Raw genomic sequence first — 19,604 nt, 5'->3', positions numbered from 1 at the left:
GACTAACCTGAAGTAAATTTTTAAAAAAGCCATCTCCCTGAGAAAGGAATGTTGTAAACTTATTACAAGGGTTGCTGGCAAAACATGATGCTTCCTCTTCCACAGTCACGTTGCCTCCCTGATTTAAATGTCCTTAAATTCTATGCTTAGGAAAACCCCTGAGGTTCTTAATTTTTTCTAAAGCACTTGTCTGGAGGAAGCACAGGGGCACAAACTGACTGCACTTACTATTGTACAAACCACTACTCATCGCTTTTAAAGGAAGAAGAGAAGGGATGGAGGGACTGCTAATATGTAAACTCTTGCTAATATTTCAGATAAATATAAACAAAACAGGAACTAGAAATAACCTTTGTTCTGACACAGTATCAAGTTTTTGAAGAAGAGTATCTCTGCTTCTTTCCTTAAAATACTATATTTCTTGTTTCAGACAAAAATTGTCCTAGTACATAGTTCCTATATTCCTTTGAGAATCTAGAAGTTACCTAGGCAATTAGGTATCTAATATCTTTCCATAAGCCACAATGTATTTGGGATATCACTGTGCACAGACTTGGAAAGAAAGGAAATATTCAGTCTTATTAAGCTACATACATTCCTTTTCTTTGAAAGCAAATTTGCAATTAGTAGACTTACAGTCAATAGGTTTGCAATTTCAATGCCACAAACATTTACCTAATATTTTACATGGGCTAAAAATCCTCATAGTTTTACCATCCTCCATACTCACCTCCCCATGGTGGTAAGCTGACATTTCAGCCACAGAACCAGCCAGCTGAGCAACCTTTACTTCACGTTTGTCATTTCTCTTAAAGCAAGTGAACAAAACTTTGCGTTGCCCTGGTTTTAAACCTGTTAAGAAGAACAATCCATTTTCAACACATATACAAGCGTATGATCTAAAGTAATAAACTTGTTTTGCCTTATTATCATTTCTAATCTCTCAAAAGAATTCCAAACATTAAATGGAAGCAAATTCACGCTGTAATATCAAAAAAATAATCAATTAATATATCAATTCTTTTAAAATAATAAAAATATTTTACCAGTCTCAGAAAATTACCAGGAAAGTAGAAACACAACTCTTTCATCCAATCAGAATTATACAGCATAAAATACATCTTTCTAATGAACAGCAACTTGATCCTGAATGTATGACTTCCACAAGTCAAGAGTTCTTTCTATTCTACTTAGCCACATCTTTTTTCTAAGAATATCAACACAAGTTCAGTAATGACAACATAGGGGGGTTCTGAAGGAGTAAGAATGGTAACTACTAATTGTGAAGAGATAATCAAGATGTTCTTCCTCTTTATTTTTTTTTCTGAGATTTGCCACCAGACTAGCCTGTTGTATTTCACCTGATGATACTAAAGGACAAAACCCATTGCTAGAGTACTACACCTGCTGAACAACTCACATATCCATGCCCAGAACACAGAACTACAGCTAAACTTGGCAGAAACACTGATAGTAATTATATATAATATTCATAGCATTAGACAAACATATGTTATATTACAAATATACACAGACACACACAAATATATGAATAACTATGTTCCCTTCTCATTTTCTTACAGAAAGAGTCTTGGAGAACTTCAATTCAATTTAGCAGTTATCTACTGCAAGTTCGTTCTTTATTTTAAGTTTCAGCCAAACCATTCTGCTGTTTCTGAGAAAGCAGTCGAGAGCACAGTATGTTAAAATGAACAATGACCTCTTGAAACATACATCTTTATAATTACCCAACTATGGGAGGAAGTAAGTCTGGAGAAGCTGAAACAGACTGACATTCTTTGACTCCCTAGAGATATATCTGCCATACCTAACTCAGGCTCATTCTGCAGCAAAGCTGAGGATCCATCCTACCAGGAAGCTACTGCCCCTATCCCCCTGTGAACTATCCCACTCTCTCATCTAAAACACAAAAAGCTCTTGCTGCATGAATATTTTGGTATGAGTCTGTAGTGTCAAGACCACCTCCACTATAGAAAAAAGGTATTGCAAAGTGGAGATAAATGCGCTCCCCCTGCCCCTACTGGCCCCACGAAACCTCAAGGCCTTTTTTCTGACCTCAGTAAGCTTATGAATACAGACAATAACATGGGCAGAAATTCCTGCTCACACTGTCTGCAGTTTTACAAATGAAGCTCTAGTGTAGTGTAGTGAAGCTGCTTCTCTTATGTCCATGCTATTGCAAGAGGAGAATTAGTAAACCTGATTGACAGAACCCTAGCAAGATTACAGGACAGTAAACACTAAATCACTGCCTGTGGTGTAAGACTGAAGGGAGAAAACATTTGCATCTTCATCTGCATTCAGCTGCTGACTTGAATTTTTCATTATTATTAGCACTTACAAGACCAGCTTTCTCTGATGATTTGACCAGAAACAAAGCACTTGTAAAGTCTGGTGAATAGGTCTGGTTATGTAAAAAGGCTGCAAAGACACATCTTAAACTTCCTCACAGAAGAAACACAGCAATTAGCACATAAATCACAGAATGGGTCAGGTTGGAAAGCACCACAGAGGGGTCATCTGATCCAACACTCCTACTCAAGCAGGGTCATCCTAGAGCACAGAATTGTGTCCAGACAGTTCCTGAATATCTCCAGTGAGGGAGACGCCACAACTGCTCTGGGCAACCTGTTCCAGTGCACGGTCATCTGCACAGTAAAGAAATTCTTCTTCGTGTTCAGGTGGAATTTTCTATGCATCAGTTTCTTCCCACTGCCTCTTGTCCTATTGCTTGGCACCATCAAGAAGAGCCTGGATTCATCCTCTTGACACAATCCCTTCAGATACTTAGATATATTGATAAGGTCCCCTCTTAGTCGTCTCTTCTCAAGACTGAACTGGCCCAGCTCCCTCAGCCTTTCCTCATAAGAGATGCTCCAGTCTCTTAATCATCTTTGCTGCCCTCCACTGGATCAGCTCCAGGAGCTCCATGTATTGAGAGGCCCAGACCTGGACACAGCTGTCCAGATGTGGCCTCACTAGGGCTGAGTAGAGGGCCAGGTTCACATCCCTTGCCCTGCTGGCAATGATCTTCCTAATGCACCCCAGGATACCATTGATATGAAAGGATAACTAATACATAGAAGTTCTTATATTCTCTACTTGAATGCATTGATTCCAGTACAAATTACAGCTTAAAAAACCATCAATAAAGAAGAATGTTACAACAAATCATAAGGAATTACCAGCTTACCATCAACAAGGGAAGGGATAGATCTCTCGTTGTCTGAATTTGAGAAAAGGATCAACTCCTTGTTAATGAAATCATTGTAAGTCAAATGTTTTGTTGCTGTGCCATATAAAAATTGCTGAAAAAAAACACATACATTATTCATTCAATACAAACACTACATTACATTTAAATCTCACCCTGAAGATTTATTACTATTATTTAGGACTCACCTCGGGAAGGCCATGTAGCCGACGCTGTCGTCTGTCTTCCATGAAATTTGTTAACCATTCTTTTCGGTCATCAATCTTTTTCTTACTGAAGGCCTGAAAAGATTCCAAGTGCACTAAATTATCAGCAATATAAATGTTTGTGTAAATGTATGTTACTTCAGACAGAATTTTAATTATATTGCACTATCTGATCGAGTATTCAATAAGGTTTATTTGGACAAGCTAATCCATATAACTAATGTTTACATTTAAGCAGCAGTAGCAGTTCATGACTTTTCACACATTTTTGCACAATGTTTTTGAACTGACAGATCTTCTGCTGATTGCAATTTAAATTTATATTACTTTCCCGAAATTGGCACACATCTGGACAAATCTTATCATTCTTCTTCCCCTCTTCACATCAGAGTTGTCCTTTGATACAAAGGTTTGAAGGTCTTTCCCCACCGAGCTTTAAGGTTGGGTTCATCATTTAGACTGAACTACAATCCTCTTCCATCAAGAAAATCAACTGAAGGTATTAGAAAAACCCTACTCTTCATGTCCTCTCCATGCCCTAGAGCCACAGAATGCCAATAACTTTTCCTGAATGGTCATTCCTAGTCCTCTTAAGAAAACTGACAAGTTGACAAAAATGACACTGCATGAAAAGACTAAGAGTTTAGGCCAGCTGACTGAAGGCCTCAGCCTTCATGACAACAAGGTGTCATTTTCAAGCAGCCACCCTATGAAAGGACACAGGAATGTTCTGACTCTGTCATGTCAGAGAAACAGAGTTCTCCTTTAGAGAGTTTCTTCTCCAAAACAGTACAAGAAAACACAGAAAATGAGTATGCGACTGCGAGACACTGGATTATTATATTAATTATTGGCTTGGACCAACTCAAGGCGGGTGGTCTGGCAGGGAAGCGACAGGTCGAATTTCATGGAGGTGGGATAATGGACTATCCCATACCTCAGCCCCTGCCAGCCTCCCTGGGACACCATGGAGCAGTGTCAGTCAAATGCAGGCCGGGAGCACGGCCTACACCACACCCCCTTTCCTCCCCAACCCAGCCTCAGAACCGATAACACGCTGGGAGCCACTCACCTGGATGAGCCACTCACCACATCCCCTGGAGCCCCCTAACCCAGCTCCAGAATGGATAACACAGTGGGAACACTGCCCCTCACCCTGCCCAGAGCTCCAGAGTGGTCAGTGGGCCGCAAGTCCCACCTGGGGGTGAGGGGTGTGGCCACAGGGGCCCCAAAGCTCATAAAAGTAGCAACAAGAGCTCTCCGTGCTTGTTCCGACCCTGCCACCTGGACACTGGAATTGCACAGGACTCTTAGGCAGTAGTTATAATTTTCTCTTTTTCTCTCTTTCTTTACTACTTCTTCTCCAAATCTCCTTTCTTAATATTTTGGGTAGCTTGAGACCAGATGGGCTGCATTCTGCTAAGCTGTTAGCATGTGCTAAGTTAAGGCTTTGTGGAATGCTTTGTTTTGGTTGAATGTTACCCTTTAAACTTCTGCCAAGTACTCCTATTTTCTAAAGTTTACCAGTAAAAGTACCTCATGAGGAAACACGTGCAGCTTTTCTCTTTTGCACTCTCCCTCGAGGGTTTTAAAAGCTCTTTAATAGATCTGGCGAGTGGATTTTTGAGGCCTTATATATTTTTAGAGTAAAAACCCCTCCAAGTCAGTTCATAGCTCAGGTGCTGAGGTCTTACAGTGATTTAAGAAAGATTTTGACTACTTTAGGAAAATTTTGTGAGTTGCTGAAGTACCACCTTTTTTTCCTCAGGGAATAACATACAGAGACTCCATCATGTCCTGATTTCAACCACTCTGCTGCATAAGAAGATAGTCATCGGCACTGTCTTTTTCAAAGGACTCTAACTGGAGCGCTCCAAAAGAGCTCAATGAGTAGTTTCATTTCCTTGGAGACCATGATAATACATAATAAATATTAAACCTCAGTAATTTAGTCTGAGAAAGGGACTAAGTGATATCACCCTGTTTTGCATCAGATTGACTTCACTTGTGACCAATGCTTGGTAATTCACAGTGTCAGACATATGAAGGCTTAAGCCTAGCCTTTTGTAAAAAACATTACTAAATTCTTACAATTTTCTTCTGTCTCCTTTCAGTTTATCTATACCTTTTCCGAACCACTCAAGTGAAAAATGACCAAGAGCTGGATCAGCATAAAAATTACTTTAATAGAACACAATTAATAGAATTAAGAGCTTGAATAAAAACTGTTCTCAAATATTTATTCTTCAATAGAATAAGGAGGGGTTTTTTTCTCTCTCCCCTTAAAACTGCTATTTTAATACCTCCTTTGCTAGCAAAAGAGTTCTCCAGAGTGCTGACAAATTTGCTATGTGAAATACCTTTTGCTTTCCTAGATTTACAGCCATCATGAGGCCGGGTAGGGCCCATAATCTCACACCACTTATGCCCAGAGGTAAACTTGGGGCTGGGATTACAGCTATCAGCAGAAGAAACGTGGGTAGGAGTACAAGTGGAGCTTCTGCTAACAGCTCCAGTACTAGTCATAGCTGATCAGGTGTAACAGAGATGACCAGCTTCATCCTGAATTGACAGAACACATCTCAGACAACGGCGAGGATCAGCCGTAAGAGGTTACGTGGCCTCCCCTGTGTAGGGAGGTTCTACTGGCAGACATAGAGATCAGAATTCTATTAGTAAAAACACAAATTTTACTGCATCTGTGGTATAAGGAAAAAGTTGTTTTGTTCAAGATGGGTATTTTTCCATTTTTCTTCTTTTTCTCTCCTACCCTTTTTTTCTCTCTAATACGACCCACAATTAAAATAGCAAATCAAAGTAGATAAAAGTTGATACGTTTCTTGAAAAAGCAGCTTCATTCCAGACACTTCATCCTTCGTCCTTCCACAAACTTTCTTTGAAACACAAGTACTTTCCCGCACACAACTATCTACAAGATTGCGAATTCAAATATATAGAGCACATGCATGAATACACATACGCTGCGGTGATATATCTTCAATGAATAAATAATATTTATCTGATTTATCTGCTCAGAAAAAAAAAATATGTCCAAGTAGATGTGAAACATAATTTGTTTGGGCTCTATTGTCTTACATAGCGTACTTTTTTGCATGTTCTGTCTTTAAAAGCAAGTCTGACTGTAACATTTCTTGACATCCACATTAAACAAAACTATCAAAGCTAAAAGCAGAAGGTAGAGCTGATTTTGTAGAGTGGAAAAAGCTTATTCCAAAATTTAAAATATTTTCCAAAAGATTCGTTGTCTCTTAGAAGTACTTTTTTCAGGTACTCCAAAAAAAGCCATAACAACCCTCCTTGGTCTTTCTCATGTGCCGTTTTCAGCAAACAAGGGAAACTAAAGCATATCACATACAGAAGCATTTTTATAAGTTCTTACCAGTGTAATGGCAGCATCATCCTCAGGACCAGCATACCGAAATAAGATCCTATGTCTTTCCATGTCAGCAAAATATTCTTTTGCTTCTTTAGCAGTGCTGGTACCCAATCCTGTACAAGAAAAGAAATTGTTGCTCAATATTAAAAATTAAAAGTTTTATTATCTTACCCCTTTTATTTTACTGGGAATATTACAAAATCTTTATGTAAGATCCTATCATGAAAACAGCTACATATAAAACTTCATAACACCCATCTATTATTATTTATCCATAGGGTTCCCTTATTCATTTTTAAACAAACCTTTGTAGTATTTTATCTTCCATGCTTTATGATTCTCCATATGCTTTTTCCACTCATCAAATTCAGGTATGCTATAGAATGAGAGTTCTTGCTTATTTTTGCTTGCCTTTAAAAAAACCAAAACAAACAAACAAACAATCAACTTTTCTGTTGCACTGTAAGTAATCCATAAAATCTCAATAATAGAATCTGTACCTTCACAATAGGGGTGATGAATTCCTCAAGAAAACCATGTTTCAACAGTGATGGCCAATTGTGATGAATAAAATTAATCAACAAGCCCTTTATGTGAGATCCATCCTGATCCTAAATCAGAACATGAAAACACGAGGTAATCTTATAAAATGTCACATTTCCAAAACCAACAAAAACCCACTCACTGGCCTGGATACATCAAAATAACATCTGTGGACAGAAAGTACGGAAGGGTACAGATAGTTTTAATTTGGATGCCAAACTGGACCTGGGTATGAAATACCTGTGAACAGCACCACCCCCAAGCTGATAATAAGCTCTTCCAAGCGAAGTGCATGGTTGCAGTTTAAAGTTTCTCTGCCTGTTATGTTTTCACCGAGAGCTACACAACTCTCCCAGACACCAGAGAGCTGAATTTTTGTGGAAGACAGCCAAGCCCAGCCCCCAGTTCTCATTGGTGGAAAGATGATTGATAGTTCAACCATGAGATGATCCAAAATTATTTGCCTTTGTTCTTGTCTCTACCTGACTTGCTAGCAATACCACCTCATCTGCTGTTCCCTTTTGTCCATACTTTCAACACATTTTTGAGTTATCAAAAGCATGTTTTTATTATTACTTGGCCTCCTCTACTGTTTTGTGCAGCCAAGTCCAGTTGTTCATTTGGAAGAACCAAAACAACACCATCGATAAATTAATCCTGTAAAGAAACCTCACACCATTAGGGATTCCCTCTGAATGCATCCATACTGTCAGAGCTGAGACAGGTTGTAATGCACAAAAACATAACCTGAGAAATTGCAGCAAGATATACTGTAAGACTCTCTGTATATTAAAACCCGTGAATTTCAGACTTACTTGATCTGTCATGATCATAATTTTTCCATATCTCAAGCTTTTCAGAGATTCTGGATCTTCATAGCTTTTCTTGTATTGTAGTCCTACTATTTTGATGATGTTGTTGATTTCTGCATTTTCCATAATCTGTATAATAAAGTTATTTTTGAAATCAGTGTAAAAAGTAGAAATTTGGAAATATCCCACTCTTTTTTAGGTGGGCTTGAGAGCTGTTCTTTCAATGCACCCCAGCCTCAACTTCATAACCTTTTTATGTCCAGCCCCTCGCAGCCTTTGCACCTGTAAATATTTCTTCTGTACATGCAAATTCTCAAGACTGCACCACACTCATTTCTGCTCTATGGCCAGAGTACTTTGGGTCAGGAAAACAGGGAGGAAACTGCATGCTTAACAAAAAGTCATCTCACAGAGCTGCCTTCTCTTTCCACAGTTTCTGTGGGCATATGCAACATATCTTTTATTACAGACAAATTATGGAGGGTAGCAGAAAGAATGAGATGGGGTAATGCTGTTGCACTCAGGTTGTGAGCCAATAAAATCACATGGCAATGGAGAGTATAAAAAAATGGTAGGGTTTTTAAATATTCATGTGAAATATTAATATGAGTCATAGCAAAATTTCCTTCCACTTGTGAAAGAATTTGACTTTATCATCCCAGTACTGTATTACTACACTTAGTATTTCCAGGCTTTAAAGTAGCTGGTGCTTTATGAAATCCCAGACATAAAATCTTCATGAAAAAAAAAAATTAAAATATGAAGGTGTAAATCTAGAAATCAAAATAAACAGAAGACATCCATTTGTCAGCAAGAAGGAGAGGACAAAACTGCGTACCTGTTTGTGAGAAGCTTCTCGAACATTGAGAATTTTGCCCCTGAGAGGGAATACTCCGTATCTGTCTCTGCCAATAACACCCAAGCCAGAGACAGCTAAAGATTTGGCCGAGTCTCCTTCTGTCAATATTAACGTGCAGTCCAAGGAATGTTTGCCACCTGCAGGCCAGGAAGAAGTAGGGGGAAGACAAAAAACTCAGAAAGCATAACTCAAATTAAAAAAAAAATACAACTGAATTCTTCTTTCTCTTCATTTAAATACACTAAATTTCTATTTTTAGGGATTGCCCTCCACACCACTAAAACTGCACATATCCTTGCCCTTAGCAGTACCCTATGGATTGCTATGGACAAGGAGCAAAATAGACAAAATGGGATGCAATAGTGGCACATCTTATACAATGGTCCCCTACATGTCTGCACAAAGAAAGTCTGATTGCTTCTGTGCCTTTACCATTTCATTTATCTGGCTGCAAATTTCTTACACACATACATTATGCATGTCTGAGTTGCACACAGGAGTTATTTCCCATTCTGTATTTCCCCTTTCCTCACAGTATATTTTAAAAAGTAATTTATTAAATCATTTCTGTGGGTTTCTTTTTTTATTGTCCATCAGCTGAAGCCAGATAACTGTAAGAAAAACTTGACAGAAAAGCTCAAAAGATGAGAACATTTGCACTTATTATACCTCACAAATTTCTTGAACAGAAAAATAAATCTTCACTAACAACGTAATTTTGACTCTACAAGACACACTGCATTTTGGTGCCTGTGTGCCCAATATATTCAAAACTATGATGACATTTATGTTCTGTTTATTGCAACTGCAGTAGTGGAATAGATGTTCCAAATAACAAGCAGGTTGAAAAAAGGAATCTATCCTTTTGCAAGAGTGCAAATGCTCATTAGCAGTTTTGCTATTTTATCGAGGCTAAGTGGTAGGAAAGACTACAAAAAACTTCAATCTGGTTAAGTCTCACGTATTGTTAATAAAACAAGTTTTGAATATACCGGAATTTAAAATAGGTGCTGTGATTTGCTTTTACCAGGTAGGTAAAAACCACCCCATACTTCCCTATTACACAGAATTTACATTCAACATCTTTGGTTTTCTGAATCCAGATGTTTGGCCAAATAGAATCTAAATTAGGCAGCTACTCACAGTGTCAATAACTACCTATCAACAAAGTGGACTACAAATACCAAGAAAAATACTAGTCTGCTGTTCAGAATATATGACAGTCAAAAATTTTCACTAAGTGAACTGCAGAAAACACATCTGAATGTAATCCAGGTGGACTTCCTTCTGGAATGGATGCAATCATTAGCGATTAATTTCATGGAAATACAATGTGCCAGGTATTTTCCTGAGCACGGTTCTAAAGAACTCTAAGAAAGAAATACATCAACTGGTAGGTTCAAAAAACGCTCTTATGCTTCACCAGATTAAGTAATCTCACTGTTCCCTTATAGCCCTATATTCCTATTTCTTTATTTTTGCTTTTTTTCTAACCTGTACCTCCAACAAGAGCACCTCCACAGAACTATGTATACCTTATCAAGATCACAAAAAAGCAAGTATGACCAGGTATAGGACTCATTCTTTACAGTGAGGGAAGAAATCTGCAGCAGCTACATCACGGTACAGATACCTCTCTCCTATTCTTATGTATCAACAAACACGTCAACTACAACAGGCTGCATTTTGCTCCCAGGCTACACACAGGTTACTCTGTGTGACACATATGGATGTCTTGAAACAATCTCCCTGAAACTGTATCTTCATGTATCATTTAAACCTTTTCTCCAGCTTACAGGGAGGTCTGAAATTCTTTTGAAAAGATGATTTATAAATGTGTAACTCTTCACAATATACTCACAGTCTCGCATGCTGAATTTTTTGGACCTAGGAATACTGATCTGCGTCTCACACACAGAAGGAGGACATACAGTCCTTAATTCCCCTGACCCTTAGAATCCCTCGGTCATAGAATCACAGAATGGTTTGGGTTGGAAGGGACCTTAGGGATCATCTAGTTCCAATCCCCCTGCCATGGGCAGGGACACCTTTCACTAGACAAGGTTGCTCAGAGCTCCATCCAACCTGTCCCTGAACACTTCCAGGGATGGGACATCCACCACTTGTCTGGGCAACCTGTTCCAGTGCCTCACCACTGTCACAGTAAGGAATTTATTCTGTACATCTAATCTAAATTTCCCCTCTTCCAGTTTGAACCCATTACTCCTTTCACCACAATCCTTTTTATTAAGGTCCCAAAGGCAAGGATTGGTAGTTCTACAATGTTTTTTGTCTGGGTACTCTTTAAAGAATTTCCATGGTACCAGTACTTCCTTTCTCTCTTTATGTTAAGAAACATCATCAGTTAGGCACCATTAACAACTGAAGTTCACTGAGACAAGTTCTCAAGAGCAGACCAATCACCTCAGGTACACTGAAGGAGTCACTTTCATATCACCTTCTGCCTTCCCTTTCTCTATGAAAGCAGAAATCAGAGATCCTGATTATTTTTGATTGTGAAAAAAGAACAAAATGTTCCTTTCCAGGAATAAACAGATGATTCATACCTTCAGTCCTTAAAAAGAAACGACTTAAGAACTTTTTAGTAAATGTATTACTAGTGATCCTCTAATTTAAAACATCTCTTCCAGTATAGATAACACTTCAGAAAGTCAGGCAAAGCCTGCATATGACAATACACATCGTACTCAGAAACTCAATGCCTCTCTGCCTCTCTGTGTGTCCACCCCAAACATGCAATGCCTTCAATGTGAGAAATGTAGTATGTTCCAGATCTTCAATACACCAATACCCAGGTAAGCCTCCTTGGGAGATGCAGAGTTCCCACTCCCCATGGAACTAGGCAGCAGAAAAATACTTGGGTAACAGGGATTCAAGGCATGCAGAGCTTTAGGCATCAGTGTTGAGCCCAAATGAATCCCTATATGCCTGCTTAGTTGAGGAAGTTTCAGGGTCCCTCCACCAAAAAACTGTGCAAGAAGTGACTTTGAAGGCTGGTCTCCAAAGTAGAGCTAAAAAATCCTATGAAGATAGTGTGCCCAAAATTATTTATTATATTATTTAGAAGAATTAGGCTTCGTAGTCATAATTTCTCCAAGCACATAATCTTCTATGGAAGAAAAATACCAGGAACTTACATCTGACTAAGGAATGCCAAATCCACAAACAAAACACTAGTTAAAGGAGAAATGACTATCAACTTTTGAGACAAAATATGACATCTGATTAACAGGAAAAGTAATAAAATAGTGAAAAAAACAAATTTGAAAAAATCAATACCAAGGAATCAAAAAGGGAAGAAAATTAAACAGGTCTCATCATCTCTTTGAGTCAATTTTGGCTTGAACACTGAAGTTAAAAAATTACGAAAAGCTTCTTTACCAGTCTTACATGCTTTTACCTACTCAGCCCACCCACCTACTTCATTGCAATTTCTCTACCTGTGTTTAATGTAAGGATGTATTAAAAATGAACTAACATTAACACAGAATGGCAACATTTCAAGCTCTTCAGTCATATGTGCCCCTCAATTAATTCAAGAACAAATCCCATTGCTATTGGCACAAAGACTGCCAGCTGATCCTGATCCCTATCTGTGCTAAAGAAGCAGGCCAGCAGAGATTGCCAGTTTGCCCTATATTCCCAGACAGGAACCTAATGGCATTTTAAGTCTTATGAAAAAAATCTCTTGAACCTCAGGTGTGCACACTATGTGATCTACTTCCTATAGCTTGTGGCCCTATAAAGATCCTGATCTTTTTACATTAGAAAGGTCAAGAAGACATCCAAAACAGAATATTGGTAACACTATTTAGCAGGAAACCACAATTAGAATATAGACACTTTTCCAATACCAAACTAGACTGCCGCTTTTGTTCAGTGCTATTACTTCTCTGCTCTGGAGAGGACAGTGTACCTGATATCAAACTCACCATCATGCTTTAAATTCTACCTCTAGAAAGTTTAGAAAACTAGAAAGACCTTTAATAAAAAACCCATAAAGATGAAAAATAAAGTCAGGTTTGAAATTATGTTTGTGAAAAATTTATGAAATATTAAAGAAATTAAAAATAATTCTTACCAGCATCATTAGCATCATCCAGTTTTGGAATGCCCTTGATTTTACTGTGTTTCACTGATGAACATTTTTTGTTCAGCTGAGTTTGTGCCTTGAATTTGACCCAGTTCAAAATACTCTCTATGATACCACAGTTAGAAGCCTACAAGTAACAAATCAGAATTGTGGATGAGAAAACTAAAGCTTCACATAGCAGATTGTCAAATCTCAACTTTAAGTCACTGTCTAATACTGCTTCTCAAAGCTCTCTAAATTTTAAAAACTGTAATACATGAAAGTCAAGGAATTAACATATACCTTACTCTTTAGCATTTTATGCATGTGCAATCAAAACAGAGCATCCTTTTCCACCCATTATATAACTGGTAGAAAGAGGAAAGGAGGTCTGAGACCCAGTAAGGAGTTGTCTTATGTTGTATGGTTGATGTGCTGAGACATTTTAATTTCTAAAGCACCTGTTTCCTGGACTTTGACAGCAAAAAGTAACCGTATGGGATATTTATGACCATTTAAAATTTCTTTGGAAATGACTGGAAATGGATGAAAGACGATCAAAACCACTTAGGAATAAGGCTTAATATCAACCGTTTGAGAAATGGGTATTGTTTTTAGAAACGCATCTGCAGAAAAAGTACCAAATAGTATACTTTCTAAACTAAAACTGCTTTAGGTTTGGTTTCACATCAAAACAAAATACAGGTGGAACAAAATACTGTGAGCTTTGGCTTTTCATTATTACCCACAACGCAGCATTCATTGTGGAGATTCTGCTGCACATTTAACACATCTGGAAATCAATGTTCAATTCAGGGAATATTAGAAACACTATAAATCGAACCTGCTGATTGAAATACAACATGTATTCACTCTTCAGATTTTGTTATATGATACTGTGTTGCAGGGTTTTTTCCCATGTAAGTTCTATAAGAATGTCACTTGTAATACAGAATTAGAAGCTGAAAACACTACACAGCAAGTGGAGTTTTGATGCCAAAGAGTATAAGCAGTTAGCACCATTCTCCTCACTACTGGAGCTCCATTTATGCTACTGGCCCTAAATAGGACAAATTATATTGAGTTCTGGTTAACAGAAGTCTACCTTTGCTTCATTGTATAAAAATAGAGGAAAAACCTCTACAATGTATTTCTACTAGTACATTAATTTAGAATAGCAATTCTTAGTCCATTTACAGAAAAAATTTCAAACCTGTTGCCCAACAATAACGATCACTTTTAATACTACAGCCCCAGTTTTGCATTTCCTTTATTACTGGAAGAACAAGTAAATGCAACATATCCCCTCCCTCTCTTTTCACCTTAGTGAAACAGAATAAGACTGATACCAAAGAATAAGGTAGACAATATTCTCAACTTCAGAAAAATATTTTAACACAAAAAAAATTGGTCAAGGACTATGTTTAGGTTTTAAAAGCCACATTCATTTCATCAATATAAATACCAGAATCTCCAATAAGTGGGTTGATCAGGCCAAGCTCGCTTTTAAATCCAGGGCAAGAGTCAAAACACAGTTGTTGCTTCCATTATTAAGACCAGAGGTTCCTCCATCCCATTTTCATAGTATGCAAATATCACCAGAATACCATAGCACACTAAAATTAACCTTCTGCTACAGAGCATATCTACACTTGGATCCAGTACATCAATTCCTGCTTCCCAAGGGGGAAAAAAAAAAAAAGGAAAAAAGAAAAAAAGGTTTACTTACTGCTTTAAAAAATTTCTCAGATAGCTGGCACTTTGACCCAAAACTTTTAGGTTGCAATGTCATGTTTTCCTTTGTCTGGGAATCAAATGATGGGTTTTCAATCAAGCAATTAACAAAAACCCATATATGATTCTTCACCTGTTGAAAACATAGAAACCAATTTACTCAATAAAGTTCCACACATTCATATTTTTCAATATTTTTGTAAGAAGTAACTTGCCTGAAATGGTTTGACAGAAACTCCAGCTTTATTCTTCTTTTTCACCACTTCTATCAGTTTGCCCACAACTTGATCCACCACATAATCAACATGCCTACCACCCTGAATGAAGAGAAAAACAAAACAAGACAACAAAATAACTATTAAATTTCCTAATAGCTTTATCTTAAGTTTAGCGTAAGAAAGAAAAATCTGTTTTGAAGTTTCTCTTTCATGTCATTCAGTCTACATTCAAGTGAGGATGACAGAAGCTACACAGAACAGAAGGAGGCCTTTCATTCACTGTACAGTTAGGACTTCAAATGTAGCTGCTTAAAGCTTGTAACAGGATACAAAACCTTAAGAGTATGGCATATCTGAAAATTACTCTGCCGTACTGGGATGTACCTACAACACCACACAGCTGTAATGTGCCTTTTTAACTGGCACATAAATAACCTTGGACTAAAAAAACCACATATTTGTTCCTCAAATTAAACTTTCCCCATTAGGTTCATTAAAAAAAGATGTTCACGAGCTTACCCTCAGATATACAGCACCCATGCCTATTCCTTCCCAAAAGTGATCTGACCTTTTCTTAGCCATATTACAGAACTTTTGGCATAAAAGCTATTAGCAATAATTCTTTGCTAGCCTGGGACTTCAGCAAATGGAGAGAAAACTGCAAATAGCCAACCACAAGATCCAGAAAACTTAGAACAGAACAAGACAACCTTGAGGAGATTACCAGTTCTCCTTAAAACTCACCAGAGGCTAAACCTGTTCCAAATTCATACCAGATGGGGCAACAAGAGATCCATACAGAGCATGCAGTTAACCATAAGATGGCAAACCAAACCCTTAGGAGACCACAGGGCAACAACTTGTAGCTACATAATCACAGTGCCACCACTCTTCTAAGAAACAAAAGCAATCTGCTGGACTCCCTTAGCGTTACTACTCAAATTTAGAGGGAAGGAGGTGGGGGGGGAAGGCTTATAAGCAATTTCTTGCATCATCACAGTAATGAAAACAAAAAAGGAAATAATATATAGGATTTTTCTTCCTCTGTTGCACCATCAGAGCTGAAAGTGAAACATTCATAGGGTCTGTCACAATTCTTCCTTTTACCCTATAAGAAAGGGGCCTGAGCACTGGTTATCCTTGTTTAAGGGCTTTTCAACCAGGAGTTTCAAATGAAGCCTTTATAGCAAGAAAAATTTCAGTGGAGGCAATATTTTCAGCTCCCAACTATGATCCCTACCACAACAGATCCCAAAGAAGAAATACTTATTTATTTACTTAAACTTTGGAAGTAGTAAGTCAGAAATGTTATCTTTTTGAAGCTATATATAACTCAAGCTTTGCAATACAGCAGGATGATGAAAATACAGATTATTTTCAATGCTTAAATTGCAGTTTTACTTACTAGATTCAGTCTAAATAAGAAAGTGCTAAGCATTTGAACACCTTCAGAAGGTGCACCAAAGCTTCTGTCACCTTTCCAAGCTACAGTTCTCTTTAGACTTAAACTTTAAACCAGTTACAAAAGAAAAAGAAAAACCCAAAACATACTGCATAGAGACAAGTAATTCTGGGATTAAATTGCTTGGAAAATAAAAGCATTTCACGTAAAGTTTCTGAAAAAAAAAACCAAAACCAAACAGTCTATTATAGCCCTATTACCTCCTAACAATGACTACTCATTTACATGTGTAAAAGAAATCTAACAGTTATGGGGGTATATTCTACACTGCAGAAGAAATCTGTATCAGAACCACTATTAAAAACTTACAGATAAAACATTCCAGATTAGGAGAAACAAGTAGTATTTGAAGGTATGTCCTCTGAAGTCTTTAAATCTGTGAAACATTGACACTGAAATTGCCTAAACAAGTGGTAATAAATATGTTTAAATATTAAATCCAAGTTGACACAACTTCCTTTATGTGTAGAACAACAGGCTTTGGAAAGCTGTCAAAAATATGAATAGTCTTAAACTCCTGGATATCTGAAAGCTGTTTATCTTTCTTGATTATTCAAATGCCTTCCTTTAAATTTATAGACAAAAAGGCAAAAATATTAATTATAATAAAAAATATTAATTATTATAATGTTAAAATCTAGTGTCTGTCATAGGAAGTTCAGAATACTTTGACCAAAATCTGTTATCTTGCAATGAAGAATGGAGCAATGCAGGAATATTCTACAGAATTAACACATACCTAACTCAACCCTCAGATCACGGATCACCTTTGCTTCAGATCAATTAGGGCCTTACAAAAATACAGATTAAATACTGGTTCCTGTTCAGACCAATTTGCATAAGAAGAAACAAAACAAAGAAAATATGCCCTTTGGGATATTCCTACTGAGGTAACAAACGGAAAAATCCTACTTCTTTAAAGCTGTTTTTGAAATAGAACCAAGGAGAAAAACTTTTGATGGGTATGAGGAACTAAAGGATAGATAACAGAAAGCTACAAAAGTAAGAAAAAAACCAGCAGCCAAAACCAGGAAAACAAATAGCAAGCAAAACCCTAAAGCTGGGATTCTACATTTTAAGGCAGAGCATGCATCTGAAAAGACTGAAGATGTAAAGTTGTTGAACTGAGAGAAGACAGCAGCTGTGTTTTTAACTTCATGCAGAAAGTAGAGATTAAAAAAAAAAAAAAAAAAAAAAAGAGGATAAAACCAAAATGGTTACAATGGTAAATATTATTAGTCATAACCAAACCAGAACTTGCACTTTAAAGAAACCATCTATGTTTTCTGTCAATCCCTAGAGTCACCTACTAAAACAGAAACACAAACCACTGGTGTGTTTCAGAAGCACCATACAAGGTATTTTTTCATGGGATTTCTTCCTAAACACCAAACAAACAAATACCACACCCAAGACCCCAAAACCCACCAAAATTGAAACACAACTGTTTTTATTCACATATGGATGACAGAGGTTCAGCACACAGAGAGTTCAACTGAAAGTCGATATATCAATATCCTGCCACTTTAAAGAAAAATAAATCCATTTCCAAACAGTAAAGTAAAGTGACTACAGGAAAATATCAAATTACATGTTTCAAAAACATTCCACAGTTGAATGGCAATCTTGAGATGCATTACTTTTACCCATCACAGTACTGGAAACTTATCCTCACGGGAACATCTCAGCATATTTTTGTATTTACAACTTCAGTAATTTTTTTTTTTTTTTTAGAATTTTAGCACTTCAAACATTTTGTTAAAACTATTTTGATATTTCATATAAAAAAAACCAGTGGCTTACCAGTAACTCTTGTTCCTAGGTGGTATTAGTTATTATAACAGTTCCCCATCCCTGTGTCCATTTCCAAGTGTGCAGCCGCGCGTGAGCCACGCTCAGAGCTCGGCGTTGGGAACCTCTCAACCATCTCACCAGCAGGTGGCACAAGTACCCACTACGGAACCGTAACAGCCCAGAACCGACTCAGCCGTCTCAGCAATTCCGTACAAGACGCTCCAAATCTAGAGGGCTGTCTGTGGTTATGATGACTTCTGCACTATGGGAAAACAGCGCTGGGACTGCATAACCTTCCTTCTTCCAGAAGGTAGTGACTGGAATCCCAGTCTTGCAAATTTCAGAATGTAAAGGCATCTAATGAAACATTAACAATTGAAAACCTTAAAAATGGAGCTTTGACTGCTTCCTATATACATTCTGTTCTTATCATTGTGAATAGCCAATAGCCCAATTCATTGGGAGGTAAGCTAAATTTAAATTCTACAGACAGATAGATGGTTTATATGGCAGAAAAGTTCATAAGCTAATTATAAATTTGAAGTTTTCATTTAATTAGCTATGCAAATAAAATACTAATTTCTTTTGCATTTGTTTTCTATTGTACTTATTTTATTAGAAAAACCTGAAACTGGAATAGTCCTGAATTTCTTGCTGAACTCCAGCAAATTTTAAAAGGTTGGGATTCTCCCTCCATCCAAGTCTACTCTCTGACATTGCAACTGTTATTAGCTGGGAATTTCTGCTAAAATGATTAACAGTATTCAAGTTAGCAGCAACACCATATCAAAAATATTATTAGATTGCTATGTTAATAACTGGGAAAAAACAAAATCAAACAGTCTGTTGTAGCTCTATTACCTCTTAACAAGGACTACTGATTTACATGTGTAAAAGGAATCTAACAGTAATGGGAGTATATTCTACATTGCAGAAGTAGAATATACGATTTCTACGACAGCTAATATTTGAAATTCTGAGCTTGAGAAGACCATAGTTAATCAGTTTACAAGTCTCCCTCTAAAGGTTATTTGTACAACTGTAATAGCTACAAACATTCTTTCAAATGCTGCCTCAGAGTCTGAAGTCAAATTCTGTGTGCTCTACTGTAGCAAAATTTTGAATAAATGGGGAGCTGACCAAGGTAACAAATTTACAAGAACCAAACAACTGAGGTGTGCCTCAGCATACTGCCTGACCTTCCAAATGCCCCTCAAAAAAACAATCCCAGAACCTAAAAAAAAACTTGTT

The 19,604-nt window shown here is 37.3% G+C and overlaps 1 protein-coding gene across 5 annotated transcripts in view; it reads right to left on the bottom strand.

Annotated features, from left to right (window-relative positions):
• TOP2B (DNA topoisomerase II beta) overlaps nucleotides 1-19,604 on the bottom strand; it is a 72,869-nt gene that overhangs the window by 19,455 nt on the left and 33,810 nt on the right. For all 5 annotated transcript variants that reach the window (XM_050329849.1, XM_050329857.1, XM_050329868.1 and 2 more), the window contains exons 9-19: nucleotides 15,095-15,196; nucleotides 14,875-15,012; nucleotides 13,155-13,293; nucleotides 9,032-9,189; nucleotides 8,197-8,322; nucleotides 7,339-7,449; nucleotides 7,144-7,249; nucleotides 6,842-6,951; nucleotides 3,424-3,516; nucleotides 3,215-3,329; nucleotides 731-852 (exon numbers count right to left, since the gene is read on the bottom strand). In XM_050329849.1, coding sequence (XP_050185806.1) covers nucleotides 731-852; nucleotides 3,215-3,329; nucleotides 3,424-3,516; nucleotides 6,842-6,951; nucleotides 7,144-7,249; nucleotides 7,339-7,449; nucleotides 8,197-8,322; nucleotides 9,032-9,189; nucleotides 13,155-13,293; nucleotides 14,875-15,012; nucleotides 15,095-15,196 — 1,320 coding nt within the window. The remainder of the gene's footprint in view (nucleotides 1-730; nucleotides 853-3,214; nucleotides 3,330-3,423; nucleotides 3,517-6,841; nucleotides 6,952-7,143; nucleotides 7,250-7,338; nucleotides 7,450-8,196; nucleotides 8,323-9,031; nucleotides 9,190-13,154; nucleotides 13,294-14,874; nucleotides 15,013-15,094; nucleotides 15,197-19,604) is intronic.

Source organism: Myiozetetes cayanensis, unplaced genomic scaffold, assembly GCF_022539395.1.
Source record: "Myiozetetes cayanensis isolate MyiCay16 unplaced genomic scaffold, myiCay2020 scf1, whole genome shotgun sequence".
Lineage (NCBI taxonomy): Eukaryota > Metazoa > Chordata > Aves > Passeriformes > Tyrannidae > Myiozetetes > Myiozetetes cayanensis.
This window is presented reverse-complemented; position numbering and strand designations above follow the sequence as displayed.